Source organism: Manis javanica, chromosome 4 (genome assembly GCF_040802235.1).
Source record: "Manis javanica isolate MJ-LG chromosome 4, MJ_LKY, whole genome shotgun sequence".
In the NCBI taxonomy this organism is placed as follows: domain Eukaryota; kingdom Metazoa; phylum Chordata; class Mammalia; order Pholidota; family Manidae; genus Manis; species Manis javanica.
The window spans coordinates 45,898,822-45,918,232 of NC_133159.1; the positions used below are offsets into that span (position 1 = coordinate 45,898,822).

The 19,411-nt window shown below is 38.7% G+C and overlaps 1 protein-coding gene across 2 annotated transcripts in view; it reads left to right on the forward strand.

Moving 5' to 3' along the window:
* Positions 1-467: 467 nt before the first annotated feature.
* Positions 468-19,411, forward strand: part of C8A (complement C8 alpha chain) — a 68,636-nt gene continuing 49,692 nt past the window's right edge. For both annotated transcript variants that reach the window (XM_037021974.2, XM_037021976.2), the window contains exon 1: positions 468-650. In XM_037021974.2, coding sequence (XP_036877869.1) covers positions 574-650 — 77 coding nt within the window. In that variant the 5' untranslated portion in view covers positions 468-573. The remainder of the gene's footprint in view (positions 651-19,411) is intronic.

A 19,411-nucleotide genomic window follows, 5' to 3' on the forward strand; every position in this document is an offset into this window, starting at 1 on the left:
TCTGCTGGTCTGTAATCCTCCTTTGTCTCTGCCTCCACCCAGAGCACTGGGCAGAGCTCTTCATATAGTGACTCAGTCAATAATAGTGTATTGCCCACAGGTGTGGAAGCAGTAGCCTAGCAGCAGGCCGGTTACTTCATCAAATAGTTTAGGTTTGGGTGAGGATCCTGGCCAGAGGAACCTTCACTTTATCCACACCTCAGAAGTTCCAAGAGTCACTCAAAAAGACCATGAATTCCAGAACTATATCTTGGTATGTTTTTTGCCTCATTCTGAAAATAAGATCCCTTTGCTAAACTGGTAGTGGATAAATATACTCCTTTCCTCAACCATTTGAATATTGTTTTTCAAAAGGTCTGAAGGACAGTCATTTTTGGTGTCTGGGACGTACAGTGTTTGGCTAATCAATATCCTAGTAGCTCATTAACCACATCTGAATGAGAATCAAGTGAGTTCTGTTAGTTTCAAACATTAGATCGATCTTACAGATCCTGGCTATAGACATCTTTTACTCCAACTCCCTGATTAGTTTTATTCCTTCTGGATAATATAGGGTGGCAGCTTCTGGAAGGGATGCTTGCTGTGGCTCTCTTCATCGTGTCTTTGATGACGTGTCAGCCTGGGGCAACCATCCAGGAGAAAGTAGACCGGTGAGTCAGCCATAAACCAAGCAAAATTGATACATAGGGGTCATCTCGTGGGGAACTAAGACATATTCATGTTTGCAACAGGCTACACGATCTCTTTTCATGTTATTATTAATCCAGTGCAGGAGTGCAGGACAGGGAAAAGAGCATGCCCTTGGAGTCAGATGGGCCTGTGTGCAAATCACAACTCTAATACTTAGGAGCTGGGTAGTCGGGAGTTAATCACTTAATCTTTTTTACCTTCAGGTTCCCTATCTGTAAAAGGAGAATAATAATGCCTCTTCTATATATATATGAGTTCATGAACATGAAATAAGATCCTGGATATAAAATATGCTCAGCTTAATAAATAACAGTTCTCTTGAGTAATGTTGGACCTCTACTTATTTGTTTGTGAATTCTAAGAATACCGTCTCATAGTGTTTGGGGTAGGATACAATTAGATAATGTATATAAAATCATCTTGGGGAATGCAAGAGACTGTAGAGATGCTGGGTCATTTCATTCTTGAAACAAATTTACCTTTTGCCACAGGGTAATGAATGGAAGTGATATTTTCACACGCACATTGCAATTTTACCCATTCCGTTTCCCTGAATTGTCAACCTGGCTTTATTTTTACAAAATATCTTAACATCAAGTATTTTGTAGTGCTTAAACAACCCCTTATTTTGCCTTGGGATAGTTTTAAAGCAGTTTTTGTCTCCCAAACACTGAAGATTTTAAGTAGTTATTTTATTCTAATTCTTACTGAGTGATTAAATTTTGAACCATTCGTGCTTGCGAGAGAGATTTCCTTCAAGTAACAGTTCAGAAGGGGGATAGGTATTTTTATAAGCAGTTAAAGCAAATACAGTTTTGAAAAATCAGAAAATTCATCTCTAATAATTAGAAGATAAAGGCAAGAGAACTGTGGGAAAGGAAATCTCTGCTGAGATACTCCTAATTATAAAAACTTATCATTGTAATCCTTTTTGAAAATGAACAAAGAGTCTTGATATTTGATGAACTTTTCAAGTAAGACAGACCAGTGAAGAGGCAAATTTGAAGTCAAGGCAGAAGAGAACCAATTAAATACTTTGCAAAGTGCTGAAGGAGGAAATCATGAGGTCTTTGTATCTCATGCCTGTGTGTCTGACCCTGGATTTAAAAATGGAAAACTATGGTCAAATAACTTTACTGGGTTCAAATTCTGGCTCTGAGATTTACTATTTATCTGATCTCAGGCAAGTCATTTAAGTTTTCTGAGCTGTAAAATGGGAGGAAAATAAAAGGAAGAATTAAATAAGTGAAAAGTACTTAGAACAATTCCTAGTAGTTAGAAAGCATTCAATGAAAGCTGTTGCCAGTATTTTTGTGTGATTGTCATATTTTGGTTTTCCCGTTCTCTCTTTTCTTTGACAAACATTAGACAGAATTAATTTAAAATGTGCCAGTTGGCATGGATCTTCTAGATTGGTCAGTGATTTCAAACTTAAAAAAATTTAACAGTGGCACTCTTTTTTCCCAAATAAAATCTTACAGCAACACTAACATTGGAAACAGATGAGATGCATTTACATTTTTAAATGGTATGCTTCTATTTTTATAAGTTCATGTTTACAGTTTGCTTAATACAAAGTCTTAATAGAAAAATGGTGTTGTTTGAGAACAGAATTTGTAAACAATGGTGATGAAAACAAGTTATAATAGTCAGCTTCAAAAATCAATGGTTCCCTATTACATATTTTATATAAGTAATACATTTTAACATGTGTTGTTTAAACTTTTAAAAACATTTCAATCCATTTAATTTATTGAGAATTGTTTTATGACAAAGAATATGATCTATCTTAGTGAATATTCCATGTGCACTCAAAAATATGTGTTCTGTTGTTGGGTGTAGTTCTAAGTCATTGAGTCAAAGTGGTTGTTAATGTTGTTCAAGTTTTCATCTCCTTGTTCCATTAATTACTGAGGGAAGGATGTTGCAGTCTCCAAGAGTATTTGTGAATCTATTTCTCTTTTCAGTTCTATCAACTTTTGTTTCATGTGAATGGAGTTCAGTTATTGGATCTATCTATCCATCTATATCTATCTATCTATCTATCTATCTATCTATCTATCTATCTATCTAATCTATCTACATTAAAGACTGATATGCCTGCTTGATGATTTGTTCCTTTATCATTATGAAAGGCTTTCATTATCTCTGCCAATTGTCCCTCTCCTGTAGTCTATTATTAATATGACTTTTCTTGCTTTCTTATTAGTGTTTGCATAGTGAGTTTTTTTCCAATTATTTTATTTTAACTTGTTTAACTTCATATTTTAAAGTATGCTTCGTGTAGATTGCACATAGAATAGGTCTTACATTATTATTTAGTCTAAAAATCTCTGTTAATTACAATATTTATACCATTTATAGAAAACGTAATTATAGTTATCTATGGGTTTGAGTCTACTGTCTTTTTGTGTGTTTTCTACTTGTTTCTATTTTTCTCCTTTTTGGTCATCCTTTAGATTTAAGATATTTTTTCTATTTTCCAATGATTTATTAGCTATTCTATTTTATTAATATCTTGGTTGTTACTTTGAGATTTGCAATATACATCATTACCTTATCATAGTCTACCTTCAAATAATATACCACTTCTGGTATCATCTTTATTCTGCCTGAATAACTTTCTTTTACAGTTCTTATAATGCAGAATGAATTTTGGTGATGAATTCTTCACTTTTCTTGGTTGGAAAAAGTCTTTATTCTGCCTTTATTTTGAAGGATATCTTTAAGAATCTAAAATTCTCCAAGAATTGTGTCCCCACATCTTGCCCATATCATTTGAAAGATGTCTTTCCATTATCTTTGGCTTGTGCAGTCTCTCAGGAGAAATCTGCTTTGTTTCTCTTTGTGTAATATGTCTGTTAAAAACAAAATAAACCACTTTGAAGATTTTCTCCTTATCACTGATTTTTGGAAGTTTGATTAGGATGTGCCTTGGTATGGTTCTGTGGGCTTACAGTTCTCACCAAATTTGGAAAAAATAATTTTTGCTCATTAATTCAACTATGTGTCCTGCTCCACATGCTCCCCTCCTGAAGATAGTCCAACTGCAGATGTGTTAGACGTCTTGATATTATCCCACAGGCCACCATGACATTTTTTTTTAATTGTTGTTGGCAGCCTTTTTTACCTCTTTGGTTCATTTTGGATAGTTTCTACCACTATATCTTCAAGTTTACTGATCTTTTCCTCTGCAGTGGTTAGTCTATTGTTAAACCCATCCAATGATTTTTTTCATTTCCAATATAATAATTCTTGGTTGTAAAAGTTTCATTTGGTACTTTTTTTTACCTTTCACTTATCATCATTTTATTATCATTAATTATTCTCCTTAAATACTTGAACATATTTACAATAACTCTTTTAAAGTTCTTGTTTGCTACTTCCATCATTTCTATAGCATAGGTCTTCAGAATTAGGAAGGACTCTGATAACATCCAGTTTAATACACTCATGTTACAGATGAAACTGGGCCCCAGAGAGAGAAGGGGAGTTTTAACACCAACCAGACATCTCTGCGAGGAATCTTAAAAATATTGGCCAATTCACTCCTCATTACATCTCTCTGAGATTATTATAATTATCATCTTCACAACTGAAGGCCAGAGAAGAAACAAAGCAATTTTATATGTTCTCAGTCACCCAGCTGCCTATCGCACAGTCAGGTCTTCTAATTCCCGGAGCAGTGTTATCACCACCATTACCACTACCCTCACCCACGAGAAAAACATCTTTCTAAAACTAACCACCCATTTTGATAAGCAAGACAAATATTAAATTTGGAGTTAAGATACCCAAAGGTTTTCCTAACATTGTCAACCTAACATTTCTGCTGATGAAGAAAGAACAGAATTCCTTAGGCAGAGGTCAAAGAAACATGACTGAGGACCTCAAACACAGAGGAAAACCAAAGGCTGTGTTTGTTTGTTTATTTGTTTTTTGAATAAGCTATATAGGCAGTAGACCCTAAGAAATTTAAATCATGATCCTCTTTTTATTTTATTGCTTTCATAGGCACCAGAGTATATTTACCAAAGTATCCTGGGCCAGGGCCATGTGAATATTTTCAGTAGCTGTCAGATAACTAGAAATCAATATATATTCAGGCTACATGAATTTTTAACTAATATGAACAATTGAAATAGTGGTTGTAACTCAAAAGTGAGTCCTGGAAATATGGAGACTTCTGTTCAGTGTGACTAATGAGTGTCCCTGGGTATAGGCTTTAGAGTGAGATCACCATGGGTTTAATTCTTAGCTTCACAGAACTTAGGGGCTACAGAACTTGGGCAAATTACTTAAACTCTCTAAGGCCCAACTTTCTCATCTATAAAATAGAGATGATACATATTTCATAGAGCTGCTTATCAGTAGTTAAGTGAGTTCATATAAAGTATGTCGTACAGAACCTGGCACATGGTAAGCTTTTAGAATACTACTTTCATTACTCTATTTCCCTTTTGTCAGAAATTCTTCATAGTATATCTTAGAAAGCTAAAACAATGCATAGGTTTTAGACCCAATAAGCAAGTTATTTCATCTCTGTGTGAATTGATTTTCCTTATCTATAAAATGGGTGTATTAATTCCTACCCTGAAGGGTTCTTATGAAATTCAAGTGAGATAATATAATATTAAATGAGATAATGCATTCATACCAAACATGTGTATTGAATTTCTACTCTGTGCATGGTGCTACCCTTAGCACTAGGGTACAATGATGAACAATACAGTCATGATCCCTGTCTTGCACCTTGGAAAACTTACCTGTACAGGAGTGGGAGCAGCACAAAAGCAGGGGATTATGCATAAGAAGATGCCAAAAAGGTGGGCAGAGGCCCAATCACAGAGGATCTTGGGCTCCATGACGATGAATTTGGATTTTAGTCTCTGTATACTAAACAACAACCAAACAAATAAAAAACACTGGAGGGTCTTATAAAGGGGAATATTATCTGATTTCTAATTAAAAAACAAATCAGACCTCGGGAGCCAGGATGGCGGCGTGAGTAGAGCAGTGGAAATCTCCTCCCAAAAACACATAGAGCTATGAAAATATAACAAAGAAAAATCTTCCTAAAATAGAGACCACAGGACACAGGACAACATCCAGACCACATCCACACCTGCAAGAACCCAGCGCCTTGCGAAGGGGGTAAGATACAAGCCCCGGCCCGGCGGGACCCGAGCGCCCCTCCCCCCGGTTCCCGGCGGGTGGAAAGAAACCGGAGCGGTTTTTTTTTTTGGCGAGCGCTTTTTGGAAGCCTTAAAGGGACGGGCCCCCGTTGCTAGGGAGGCAGGGTGGCGGGACCGGTGAGCAGGTGCCTGGGACCGGCGGCTGAGGACAAAGAATATCCCGCGTTCCTCACTGCAGGACCGGCGGGCGGGTGCCTGAGACCGGTGCCTGAGGACGGAGGAAATCGCGCGTTTTTCCCCTTTTCTTTTTCTCTTTTTGGCGAGCGCTTTTTGGAAGCCTTAAAGGGACAGGGACCCCAGTGCTAGGGAGGCAGGGTGGCGGGACTGGTGAGCGGGTGCCTGGGACCGGCGCCTGAGGACAAAGAATATCCCACATTTTTCCCTGCGGGACCGGTGGGCGGATGCCTGAGACCGGCACTTGAGGACAGAGGAAATTGCGCGTTTTTCCTCTCTTTTTTTTTTCTCTTTTCTGCGAGTGCTTTTTGGAAGCCTAAAAGGGACAGGGACCCTAGTGCTAGGGAGGCAGGGCGGCGGGACTGGTGAGCGGGTGCCTGGGACCAGTGCCTGAGGACAAAGAATATCGAGCGTTCCTTCCCTGCGGGACCGGTGGGTGGGTGCTTTTTGGAAGCCTTGAAAGGACAGGGACCCTGGTGCTAGGGAGACAGGGCAGCAGGACCAGTGAGCGGGTGCCTGAGACCGGCACCTGAGGACAGAAAAAAAGAAAAAAAAAATCGCTTGTTTTTTCCTTTTTTTTTTTTTTTTCTTTCTTTCTGTTCCCTCTCTCATTGTTGCTGTTGTTGTTTTGGTTTGGAGAGTGCTTTTTGGAAGTCTTAAAGGGGCAGGACAAGTCACTTAGACCAGAGGCAGGGAATCTGGGGATCTCTGGGCACCCTAACCCCCTGGGCAGCAGGGGGCACAGAGACCCCTTACAGAGATAAATAGCCTCCTGGCCGCTCCCCCTCCAAATGGGGCTCCACCATTTTGGAGGAACAGCCCCAGCCAGACCAAGCCCACAGCAACAGCAGAGATAAACCCCAAAGCAACTGGGCAGGAAGCAGAAGCCCTGTCTGTGCACAGCTGCCCAGAACAAGCAACTAGAGGTCGCTATTCTCCCAGGAAAAGGCTACAAACCAACAAGAAGGGAAGCTCTTTCAGCGGTCACTTGTACCAGCTCTGCAAACTATCTCTATCACCATGAAAAGGCAAAACTACAGGCAGACAAAGATCACAGAGACAACACCTGAGAAGGAGACAGACCTAACTAGTCCTCCTGAAAAAGAATTCAAAATAAAAATCATGAACATGCTGACAGAGATGCAGAGAAAAATGCAAGAGCAATGGGATGAGATGCAGAGAAAAATGCAAGAGCAGTGGGATGAAGTCCGGAAGGAGATCACAGATGTCAGGAAAGAGATCACAGAAGTGAAACAATCCCTGGAAGGATTTATAAGCAGAATGGATAAGATGCAAGAGGCCATTGAAGGAATAGAAGCCAGAGAACAGGAACGTATAGAAGCTGACATAGAGAGAGATAAAAGGATCTCCAGGAATGAAACAACACTAAGAGAAATATGTGACCAATACAAAAGGAATAACATTCGTATTATAGGGATACCAGAAGAGGAAGAAAGAGGAAAAGGGATAGAAAGTGTCTTTGAAGAAATAATTGCTGAAAACTTCCCCAAACTGGGGGAGGAAATAATCGAACAGACCATGGAAGTACACAGAACCCCCAACAGAAAGGATCCAAGGAGGACAACACCAAGACACATAGTAATTAAAATGGCAAGGATCAAGGACAAGGAAAGAGTTTTAAAGGCAGCTAGAGAGAAAAAGGTCACCTATAAAGGAAAACCAATCAGGCTAACATCAGAATTCTCAACAGAAACCCTACAGGCCAGAAGAGAATGGCATGATATACTTAATGCAATGAAACAGAGGGGCCTTGAACCAAGGATACTGTATCCAGCACGACTATCATTTAAATATGCTGGTGGGATTAAACAATTCCCAGACAAGCAAAAGCTGAGGGAATTTGCTTCCCACAAACCACCTCTACAGGGCATCCTACAGGGACTGCTCTAGATGGGAGCACCCCTAAAAAGAGCACAGAACAAAACACACAACATATGAAGAATGGAGGAGGAGGAATAAGAAGGGAGAGAAGAAAAGAATCTTCAGACAGTGTATATAACAGCTCAATAAGCGAGCTAAGTTAGGCAGTAAGATACTAAAGAAGCTAACCTTGAACCTTTGGTAACCACGAATCTAAAGCCTGAAATGGCAATAAGTACATATCTCTCAATAGTCACCCTAAATGTAAATGGACTTAATGCACCAATTAAAAGACATAGAGTAATAGAATGGATAAAAAAGCAAGACCCATCTATATGCTGCTTACAAGAAACTCACCTTAAACCCAAAGATAAGCATAGACTAAAAGTCAAGGGATGGAAAAACATATTTCAGGCAAACAACAGTGAGAAGAAAGCAGGGGTTGCAGTACTAATATCAGACAAAATAGACTTCAAAACAAAGAAAGTAACAAGAGATAAAGAAGGCCACTACATAATGATAAAGGGCTCAGTCCAACAAGAGGATATAACCATTCTAAATATATATGCACCCAATACAGGAGCACCAGCATATGTGAAGCAAATACTAACAGAACTAAAGAGGGAAATAGACTGCAATGCATTCATTGTAGGAGACTTCAACACACCACTCACCCCAAAGGATAGATCCACCGGGCAGAAAATAAGTAAAGACACAGAGGCACTGAACAACACACTAGAACAGATGGACCTAATAGACATCTATAGAACTCTACATCCAAAAGCAACAGGATATACATTCTTCTCAAGTGCACATGGAACATTCTCCAGAATAGACCACATACTAGCTCACAAAAAGAGCCTCAGTAAATTCCACAATATTGAAATTCTACCAACCAATTTTTCAGACCACAAAGGTATGAAAGTAGAAATGAATTCTACAAAGAAAACAAAAAGGCTCACAAACACATGGAGGCTTAACAACATGCTACTAAATAATCAATGGATCAATGAACAAATCAAAATAGAGATAAGGAATATATAGAAACAAATGACAACAACAACACTAAGCCCCAACTTCTGTGGGATGCAGCGAAAGCAGTCTTAAGAGGAAAGTATATAGCAATCCAGGCACACTTGAAGAAGGAAGAACAATCCCAAATGAATAGTCTAACATCACAATTATTAAAACTGGAAAAAGAAGAACAAAGGAGGCCTAAAGTCAGTAGAAGGAGGGACATAATAAAGATCAGAGAAGAAATAAACAAAATTGAGAAGAATAAAACAATAGCAAAAATCAATGAAACCAAGAGCTGGTTCTTTGAGAAAATAAACAAAATAGATAAGCCTCTAGCCCAACTTATTAAGAGAAAAAGAGAGTCAACACAAATCAACATAATCAAAAATGAGAATGGAAAAATCACGACAGACTCCACAGAAATACAAAGAATTATTAAAGACTACTATGAAAACCTATATGCCAACAAGCTGGAAAACCTAGAAGAAATGGACAACTTCCTAGAAAAATACAACCTCCCAAGACTGACCAAGGAAGAAACACAAAAGTTAAACAAACCAATTACAAGCAAAGAAATTGAAACAGTAATCAAAAAACTACCCAAGAACAAAACCCCGGGGCCGGACGGATTTACCTCGGAATTTTATCAGACACACAGAGAAGACATAATACCCATTCTCCTTAAAGTGTTCCACAAAATAGAAGAAGAGGGAATACTCCCAAACTCATTCTATGAGGCCAACATCACCCTAATACCAAAACCAGGCAAAGACCCCACCAAAAAAGAAAATTACAGACCAATATCCCTGATGAATGTAGATGCAAAAATACTCAATAAAATATTAGCAAACAGAATTCAACAGTATATCAAAAGGATAATACACCATGACCAAGTGGGGTTCATCCCAGGGATGCAAGGATGGTACAATATTCGAAAATCCATCAACATCATCCACCACATCAACAAAAGAAAGACAAAAACCACATGATCATCTCCATAGATGCTGAAAAAGCATTTGACAAAATTCAACATCCATTCATGATAAAAACTCTCAGCAAAATGGGAATAGAAGGCAAGTACCTCAACATAATAAAGGCCATATATGATAAACCCACAGCCAGCATTATACTGAACAGCGAGAAGCTGAAAGCATTTCCTCTGAGATCGGGAACCAGACAGGGATGCCCACTCTCCCCACTGTTATTTAACATAGTACTGGAGGTCCTAGCCACGGCAATCAGACAAAACAAAGAAATACAAGGAATCCAGATTGGTAAAGAAGAAGTTAAACTGTCACTATTTGCAGATGATATGATACTGTACATAAAAAACCCTAAAGACTCCACTCCAAAACTACTAGAACTGATATCGGAATACAGCAAAGTTGCAGGATACAAAATTAACACACAGAAATCTGTAGCTTTCCTATACACTAACAATGAATCAATAGAAAGAGAAATCAGGAAAACAATTCCATTCACCATTGCATCAAAAAGAATAAAATACCTAGGAATAAACCTAACCAAAGAAGTGAAAGACTTACACTCTGAAAACTACAAGTCACTCTTAAGAGAAATTAAAGGGGACACTATTAAATGGAAACTCATCCCATGCTCATGGCTAGGAAGAATTAATATCGTCAAAATGGCCATCCTGCCCAAAGCAATATAGAGATTTGATGCAATCCCTCTCAAATTACCAGCAACATTCTTCAATGAATTGGAACAAATAATTCAAAAATTCATATGGAAACAACAAAGACCCCGAATAGCCAAAGCAATCCTGAAAAAGAAGAATAAAGTAGGGGGGATCTCACTCCCCAACTTCAAGCTCTACTACAAAGCCATAGTAATCAAGACAATTTGGTACTGGCACAAGAACAGAGCCACAGACCAGTGGAACAGATTAGAGACCCCAGAAATTAACCCAAACATATATGGTCAATTAATATTTGATAAAGGAGCCATGGACATACAATGGCAAAATGACAGTCTCTTCAACAGATGGTGCTGGCAAAACTGGACAGCTACATGTAGGAGAATGAAACTGGACCATTGTCTAACCCCATATACAAAGGTAAACTCAAAATGGATCAAAGACCTGAATGTAAGTCATGAAACCATTAAACTCTTGGAAAAAAACATAGGCAAAAACCTCTTAGACATAAACATGAGTGATCTCTTCTTGAACATATCTCCCCGGGCAAGGAAAACAACAGCAAAAATGAGCAAGTGGGACTACATTAAGCTGAAAAGCTTCTGTACAGCGAAAGACACCATCAATAGAACAAAAAGGAACCCTACAGTATGGGAGAATATATTTGAAAATGACAGATCCGATAAAGGCTTGACGTCCAGAATATATAAAGAGCTCACACGCCTCAACAAACAAAAAACAAATAACCCAATTAAAAAATGGGCAGAGGAACTGAACAGACAGTTCTCCAAAAAAGAAATACAGATGGCCAAGAGACACATGAAAAGATGCTCCACATCGCTAATTATCAGAGAAATGCAAATTAAAACTACAATGAGGTATCACCTCACACCAGTAAGGATAGCTGCCATCCAAAAGACAAACAACAACAAATGTTGGCGAGGCTGTGGAGAAAGGGGAACCCTCCTACACTGCTGGTGGGAATGTAAATTAGTTCAACCATTGTGGAAAGCAGTATGGAGGTGCATCAAAATGCTCAAAACAGACCTACCATTTGACCCAGGAATTCCACTCCTAGGAATTTACCCTAAGAACGCAGCAATCAAGTTTGAGAAAGACAGATGCACTCCTATGTTTATCGCAGCACTATTTACAATAGCCAAGAATTGGAAGCAACCTAAATGTCCATCTGTAGATGAATGGATAAAGAAGATGTGGTACATATACACAATGGAATACTACTCAGCCATAAGAAGTGGAAAAATTCAACCATTTGCAGCAACATGGATGGAGCTGGAGAGTATTATGCTCAGTGAAATAAGCCAAGCGGAGAAAGAGAAATACCAAATGATTTCACTCATCTGAGGAGTATAGGAACAAAGGAAAAACTGAAGGAACAAAACAGCAGCAGAATTACAGAACCCAAAAATGGACTAACAGGTACCAAAGGGAAAGGAACTGGGGAGGATGGGTGGGCAGGGAGGGATAAGGGGGGGAAAGAAGAAGGGGAGTATTAAGATTAGCATGCATGGGGGGAGGGAGAAAGGGGAGGGTGGGCTGCACAACACAGAGAGGACAAGTAGTGACTCTACAACATTTTGCTAAGCTGAGGGACAGTAACCGTAATGTGGTTGTTAGGGGTGACCTGATATAGGGGAGAGCATAGTAAACATAGTATTCTTCATGTAAGTGTAGATTAAAAATTAAAAAAAAAAAAAAAAGAAAGAAAGAAAGAAAAGGGGGATTACTCCTTAACAGGATAAAACTACTGGTAAATCAAAGATCAGCGCATGCTTTAAATATCCTTAATGTTGATCACTTAAAGGGTGTCAGATGATCAGCTATGGAGGTACTCTTTTCTGATAATATTCCTTTCTCTTAATTAAAAAAAAAAAAAAAAAAAGCAGTTACTGTGTGCTGACCTCCAATGAGTTCTGCACAGTGGTATAGAGGGCATGTCAAAGTGTGGGCAAAGGGTCTGTTTGTTTCTATGCAGAAGTTCAAGGCCTAGCTTGGATACCCAGAAAATGAACTAAGATACGATATGAGGAGGAGCTTCCGGCATCAGCACTCTCTGGAGGACTTGTGCCGGGGGATGATCATCAAAAAGCCTCCACAGGGATCCGGACGATGCTGCGGTTGTGGCTGCATCCAGCCCACCGTCTCCTGGACTTGCCATAGGAATGAGGAGGGAGATGTCTAGGCTGGCATGTGCATACAGTGAGACAACGAATTTGACCGGCTCTGTACTGTTGGAACTCAACCAGGAGTTGGGAGGGGTGCAAGTTGTAGCACTCCAAAATCTCATGACTATAGACTATCTATGGTTAAAAGAACATATGGGATGTGAACAGATCCCAGAAATGGGCTGCTTTAATTTATCTGATGGTTCAAGTACAGTTGGACAATATCCATCATATCATAGATAAATTTTCACAAATACCTAGGGTGCCTAAATGGTTTTCTTGGCTTCACTGGAGATGGATGGTAATTATAGATTTGCTTTGTTTATGTCACCGTATTCCTATTATGTTAATATGTGTGTGCAAATTAGTTAGTAGTTTAAAACCCATACATACTTAAGGTACTATACAAGAAGATATGTCAAAGAAATAATCAATCCTCCCATGTTTCCTTCATATGCTACATCTATAGCTTTTCTTCTTCCTTCCAAATTACAACCCTTAAATAGAATTCGTGCCTCATATTGAATTTACCGAGTATCATAATTCCTCCAGGTGGTAAAGATACCTCGAGACAAGTGCTGGGCATAGAAGCCACAGGGCATAAATCTGCAAAGAAGTAAAAAGCTAACCTTTGCAAACAATATGGCTTCTCTCTCACTTACCAACTTTACATTTCCCTGTATGGCCCCGGAAGATGACTGGTTAGCCAGAGACGGGTAAGATTCCTCAAGGGAGGAACAACCTAAGACAGGCACAGTCGCAGGGGGGCCATCAGGTGAGAATTTGGGGATCAACAGAGGTGAGGCTCAGAACCTCACCCCCCCTGCTTTGAGAGAAATCTTCTGCATCCGTGGATGTCTTGCTGCCCTTGTCTAACCTGGATTAATACTTAGTCCATAGGCACACACCTGATCATCTGATCATCTACATTTGCCTTCTTACAGCACTAAACTATGTTTTCTACCTTTATCTTGCATCTACCTACCACTTCAGCATTTTATTAAAAATAAAAATAATAATAATAATAGGAGAAATGTGGGATCAACATATAAATCAAGTACAAAAATCAAACAAATATTCATATTTGACCTGATTGTTTATAGGTCATATTGCATGATCAAAACCGAAAGTTTCTGTGATGAATGCCCTTGTACTGTTCACCATGTAAGAATTTATTCACTATGTAAGAATTCGTTCACCATGTAAGAACTTGTTCGTTATGCTTCAGAAGATTGGAGACTGACGAGAATTAGGCTTGAGATGGATTAATGATTGTACATTGAGCGTTGACCCCCCTATACTGAATTTTATTGTTGTTAACAACCATTTGATCAATAAATATGAGAGATGCCCTCTCAAAAAAAAAAGAAAAACAAAAAAAACAAATCATCCTGATGTCTGTGCAGAGAAGGGATAGAGGAAGGTTATATTTAGAAGGTCTTAGCTTATAGAAGGCCTAACAATGATTTGGATGAGAGATAATGTTGCCGTAAATTAGGATGGTGGCAGTAGAGACAGGCAGAAGAGAAGATCTTTGAGATACATCTTGGCAGAAGGGAACATGTTTGAGATGCATCTTGAAAGTAAACTTGACAGAAACTTCCCAAGGACTAGATATGAGGGCAAGGGGAAGGAAAGAATTAAAGACCATTGCTAGGTCTCTGGCTTGAGCGAATGTGTTATGGCCATTGCACTGATGTGGGCAAAACTGACAGAGGAGCTGGATAAAAGGAGAAAATCAAGAGTTTAGATTTGTAGCCATTAGGCTGCCATGCCAGAGAGGCACCTAGTGGAGATATAAATTGGGGGCAGTTGGATAAACAAAGCAGAATTTCAGAGGAGTGGTCTAGGTTGAAAGTCTAAATTTAGGAGGCGTTAGCATAGTTGGTATGTGAAGCCCAGGAAAGAAATTCATCTCACCTTCTTGAGAATGAGGAAGCAGAAAGAGAAGAAGAAGGCAAGACTGCACCCTGAGGAATTCCAGTTTTCAGAGAATCAAAGAGAATTGGCCACAGAAGTAGGAAGGGAGCAAGGAAGTGCTAAAGAGGTCCAAGGGAAGAAAGATTTCTGGAAACAATGGTTAACTGAGGACAAGTAAGACTGAGCCAGAAAATTTTCCACTGGGCTTAGCAACATGGAGGTCAATGGAGACTCAAACTTTCAAAGTCAAATTTAAAATACCTCAGTTTCATGATTTCATTTCCATGTAGTAACTGAATGGGATGGGCTCAAGATTATATAATTAGTGACAATTAGCCTTGAATATAAGCTGATCCAAGTTATTAGGATGACACCCTGGCAAAAATCAAGGGTAGGCCTTCTGACCATCTAGCCTTGGCTTAGTAGCTAATCAATTATTTTGTGATTTAATTACTGAGGTGGCCACATTCTGGGTTCAAGCATTTAATCTGAAGGTTCTATGTCCAACTCTAGGTTCTAGGCCCTTTGCCCAAAAATATGCCGCCCTATTTAAAAAGGCAGATGGCAAGCCCTAGTCCACAGCCCCATTCAGAGTAGGCAGTCACTACATTTTTGAAGAAGCTGGACAGGTTTGGTGAGCATGTATGGGATTGAGAAGTTTAGAGATAAGAAACTAACATGTATGTTAGGTGTACACTCAGGGCTTTACATACACTATCTCACTCCATATTCAAAGCAGTCTCACAGTTGTTATTCCTGATTTTGAGCTATAAGAACATGGGAGTTCAGTAAGTGGCAGAAACTGGATTCAAATGTATGTTCGGTGGGCTAAACCCCTTTTTGTTGTATCAGGGTTTCCTCAACAGTGTTATACAATCTTACAGATGTTGCATGAAAAAAGAAATGACCTGTGTTCAAAAAACTGGGGAAATACTGGGTTACATAAATTATAATTCAGGATTTCTAAGAGCCTTTCTTTAATATGTGTTGGGCACTTTAAATCTTCAGGAGTAGTATGTTGTATTATCCAAATTATCCAAAAGATTTGACTTATAACTTCTCCTCCTCCTCCATTCCAGGTGCCTGTCTCAGGAACCCCACAGAGCACCTTTTGAGGAACACTGCAATAGCACTATATTGACGCGGTGGTTCCACAAATGAAAAAATTAAAAGCTAGACGGTTAAATAAACTTGATCATCTTAGTGTAGCAAGGTAGATGCGAACCACAGGCCACAGTCAGACTCCTGAATCCCAGTGCACTGCATTTAAAATCTTATTTCTTGAGTAGATTTTCAGTAGCTAGGAGATACTTTAAAACAATTTTCCAAGATTTACTAAGCCACAGACTTATTAATGGTTCCCTAAGTAATTGAGAAATTGATACAATTCTTTTGGAAAGCAATTTGGTCATATATATCAGAAGCTTTACAATCACAGTATCCTTCAATTTAGCCACCCCATTCTATAGGATAGAGCCTCAGTAAATAACTTGAGTGCTCAAGAATCAAATTGATTTTTAAGGAAGTGAACAATGTGTAGCCATCATAAATAGTTCACATTTCTGATACAATATTAAGTGGAAAGTCAGGATATAAAATGTATTACTCAGTATGACCTCAACTATGTTATGAAAATAGTGAAAGGAAATAAAACAAATTATCAATGATGGTAGGATTGGGGCAAATTTTACTTTTAGAATCTTTTCTATGTTCTCTTTAATGAGAATGTATTACTTTTATAATCAGCAAAAAATAATAATAAGCTACATAAAAAATTCTTTGGAATTATAAGAGAAAATGCTGGTCCTAACTGATATTGGCTAAAAGGTTGGAGACCTGTAATGACTTAATGAATGGTTCTTGTGTACCTTTTGGACTCTGTTTCAGTGATAGCATTCCTGTGTGCTTTTGTCTAGACATCATGTCACAAAGCTTTTAAAACTAGAGCAACACAGCATTGCTCCATCCAGGCTTTTGTTTCCATCCATTAATACTGTTTCCTTCCATTCTGATGTCATAATGCAGTCTCTGTGGGCTGACACTGACGTTCTCTTGACAATTCCACAGTGAGATGCATAACAAATGCTGGAGTCATTTCCTACTCCCAAACCTTTGTCCTGTACCTTCTCTTCACCTTTTGATGATTACAATGCTTGTCTTTCTCCATACTTTAAACTGTAATTATTAGGACAATCTCTCAGAAAAATGACATATGGACCAAACCTTGAGTCATTTGAATAACAGGATTACTTAATTAAATTCTAATTGGGAATTAGGTTCAAATAAATCTGAGCAATGTCACTCTATTTCCTATAAATTGACCTTATTCTCTCCCCTTATCCTTTCCTTCCTGCCTGCCTCTTATTCTCTCTTCCTTTTTTTGTTTCCTAAATATTAACAGAGCACATTCCCTGGGTCAGGCACCATGACAGGTCCCACAACTTCAGCAGCAAACATGAGGCAGTAGCTGCCTTCATAGAGCTTACAGTCTGGCGGAGAAGACAGAACTGTACAAATATTCCAAGCGTGACAATGAAGTATTGAGGAGATATGCAGAGACTGACCAAATCATGTAGAGAGAGGCACCTGACTAGTCTGGGTATTAAGAAAGGTTTCCTGAGATGTTCATGATGAAATTGCAAGGTAACTAGGAGTTAACCAGGTAAAGAAGCAGATGGTTGGGTTCATTTAGGTTTGGGTTTTACAGGCAGGTATGATGAAGGGAACAGTGGGGTCCAGGAATTTAGGATATGGTTAAGAGTTTAAAATGATGGGTCATGGAGTCAAAACAATGTATAAAGGGAAATGAAAACAGGAGTGCATCTTATTGACAGGGAGAAAGCATAGCTGTCCAGAGAACGGAGGCCCCATTGAGGGCCAAACAAAAGTGCACTGGGAATCCTTGAGCACGTAAGACACAAGGAGAAGAGGCTGTGGAGCCCCCAAATAACTATTCAGAGGTAACTCATGAATTAGGGTTTTGGAGGAGGAGCTGCTTCACAGAATGAGAAGGTCCAGGATGTGACGATGGGAGACAGTGCAGTGAAGAAAAATCCTGGGCCCTGGAGATGAGGAAAGGGGTAACTGAGGGGGCAGGGTGCTGGACAGCTTGTTTATAGACTGGTGAGGCCTTCCAGAGCAAGGAAAGGAATTGGGCTGGACACGGAAGTTTTCTCTGAAGGAATAGTAGCATTGCTGGTGTTACGCTAGCATCATTTTACAGATCAGAGCTTCTCAGTGTAGTCTGCAGACCCCAGCAAATTCTCAAGATCTTTTCAGGGTAGGGGGCTGTGAGTTCAGAAAACAATTGTACAATAATACTAAAACACTGGCCCTTTACACTGTGTTTATACTTTTTTTGATAGTGCAAAAGTGTTGGTGGGTAAAAATACTGTGGTCTTGGTACAGATCAAGGCAGTGGCACCAAATGCACAGGAAAGAAATGAACTTTTACTTAAGGAAGTTCTTCCTGAAACAGTAAACATCATTAATTTTATTAAAACTTCAATCTTTAAATACATGTTATTTAAGTATTCTAAGTGACAACATGGGAAGGATGTGTAAAGAACCCCTGCTACATTGAAGTATGATGGCTGCCTTAAGGAAAAGCACTAATTAGAGATGTAAGTCAAAGTAGCCACTTTTTTCCTGGAACATCATTTTTACTTGACAGGGTAAGTGCCAAACTGTGGATATTCAGGCTTAGCTATCTGGCAGGCATTGACCCAAAAAGCAGAGAGCCTATCACTTTAAGGAAACCAAATAACATTATTTGTCACCAATGACAAAATTTGAGCTTTCAGATAAAAACTAAAACTTCGGACAGCATGTCCACTATCATGAGCTTGATGAAATCACTGGCAATATTAATAAATTTGACTTCTTAAAAATGGATAATGAAAGGTGTTAATATTTTTTTGATCTGTATACACAGTGAGCTACTATTTTTCAAATTTACAATGTCTGATGTTACAAAAATCATGTATGGATATCGCATCTACTCAAAGTGTACCTAGACCAGTGGATTTTTAATGTAACAGCACACAGAAAAGTTCACTGATATGTTTTCAGATTCCACAATGCAAGTAACATTTGAGAAATTACCACTGTCAAGTTTTGGTGTAGTATCAAAGAACACCCACAGTTATCTGAAAGACTATTAAAACACTCCTCAACTACCTTTCTCAACTACATAAATATATGAGGCTGGGTAGACTTCTTCATAGACTTCTATGAAAGCACCATACAACAGCAGATTAAAGAAGCAGATATGAGAATCTAGCTGCTTTCTGCTAAACTACACATTAAAGACATCTGCAAAAATATAAAATGATGGCACATTTTTGACTAGTTGAAAATGTGACCTTGAAATGTGTTTTTTAGTAAAATTATGTTATATATGGTAACATATAATTGGGTTTGTTAATTTTAAATTGATACATATTGTAAAGATTTCTCCGTTCTGATTTTGAATTTTGTGAATTCTAGTCCATACTACAACAAAAAAAATCTCTTTGGAGTCTCCAGTGATATGTTAGAGTGTAAAGGGTCCCGGGACCCAGATCTGAGAACCAGTGTTAACAATGACTATCACTTCCCTGACTATGCCCAGGCTCTCTGTCTAGGTTTTCAGCCTAGGTGTCATCAGGAGTAGGAGCTCAGGGAATAATCAGCATGAGATTTGAAGCTCT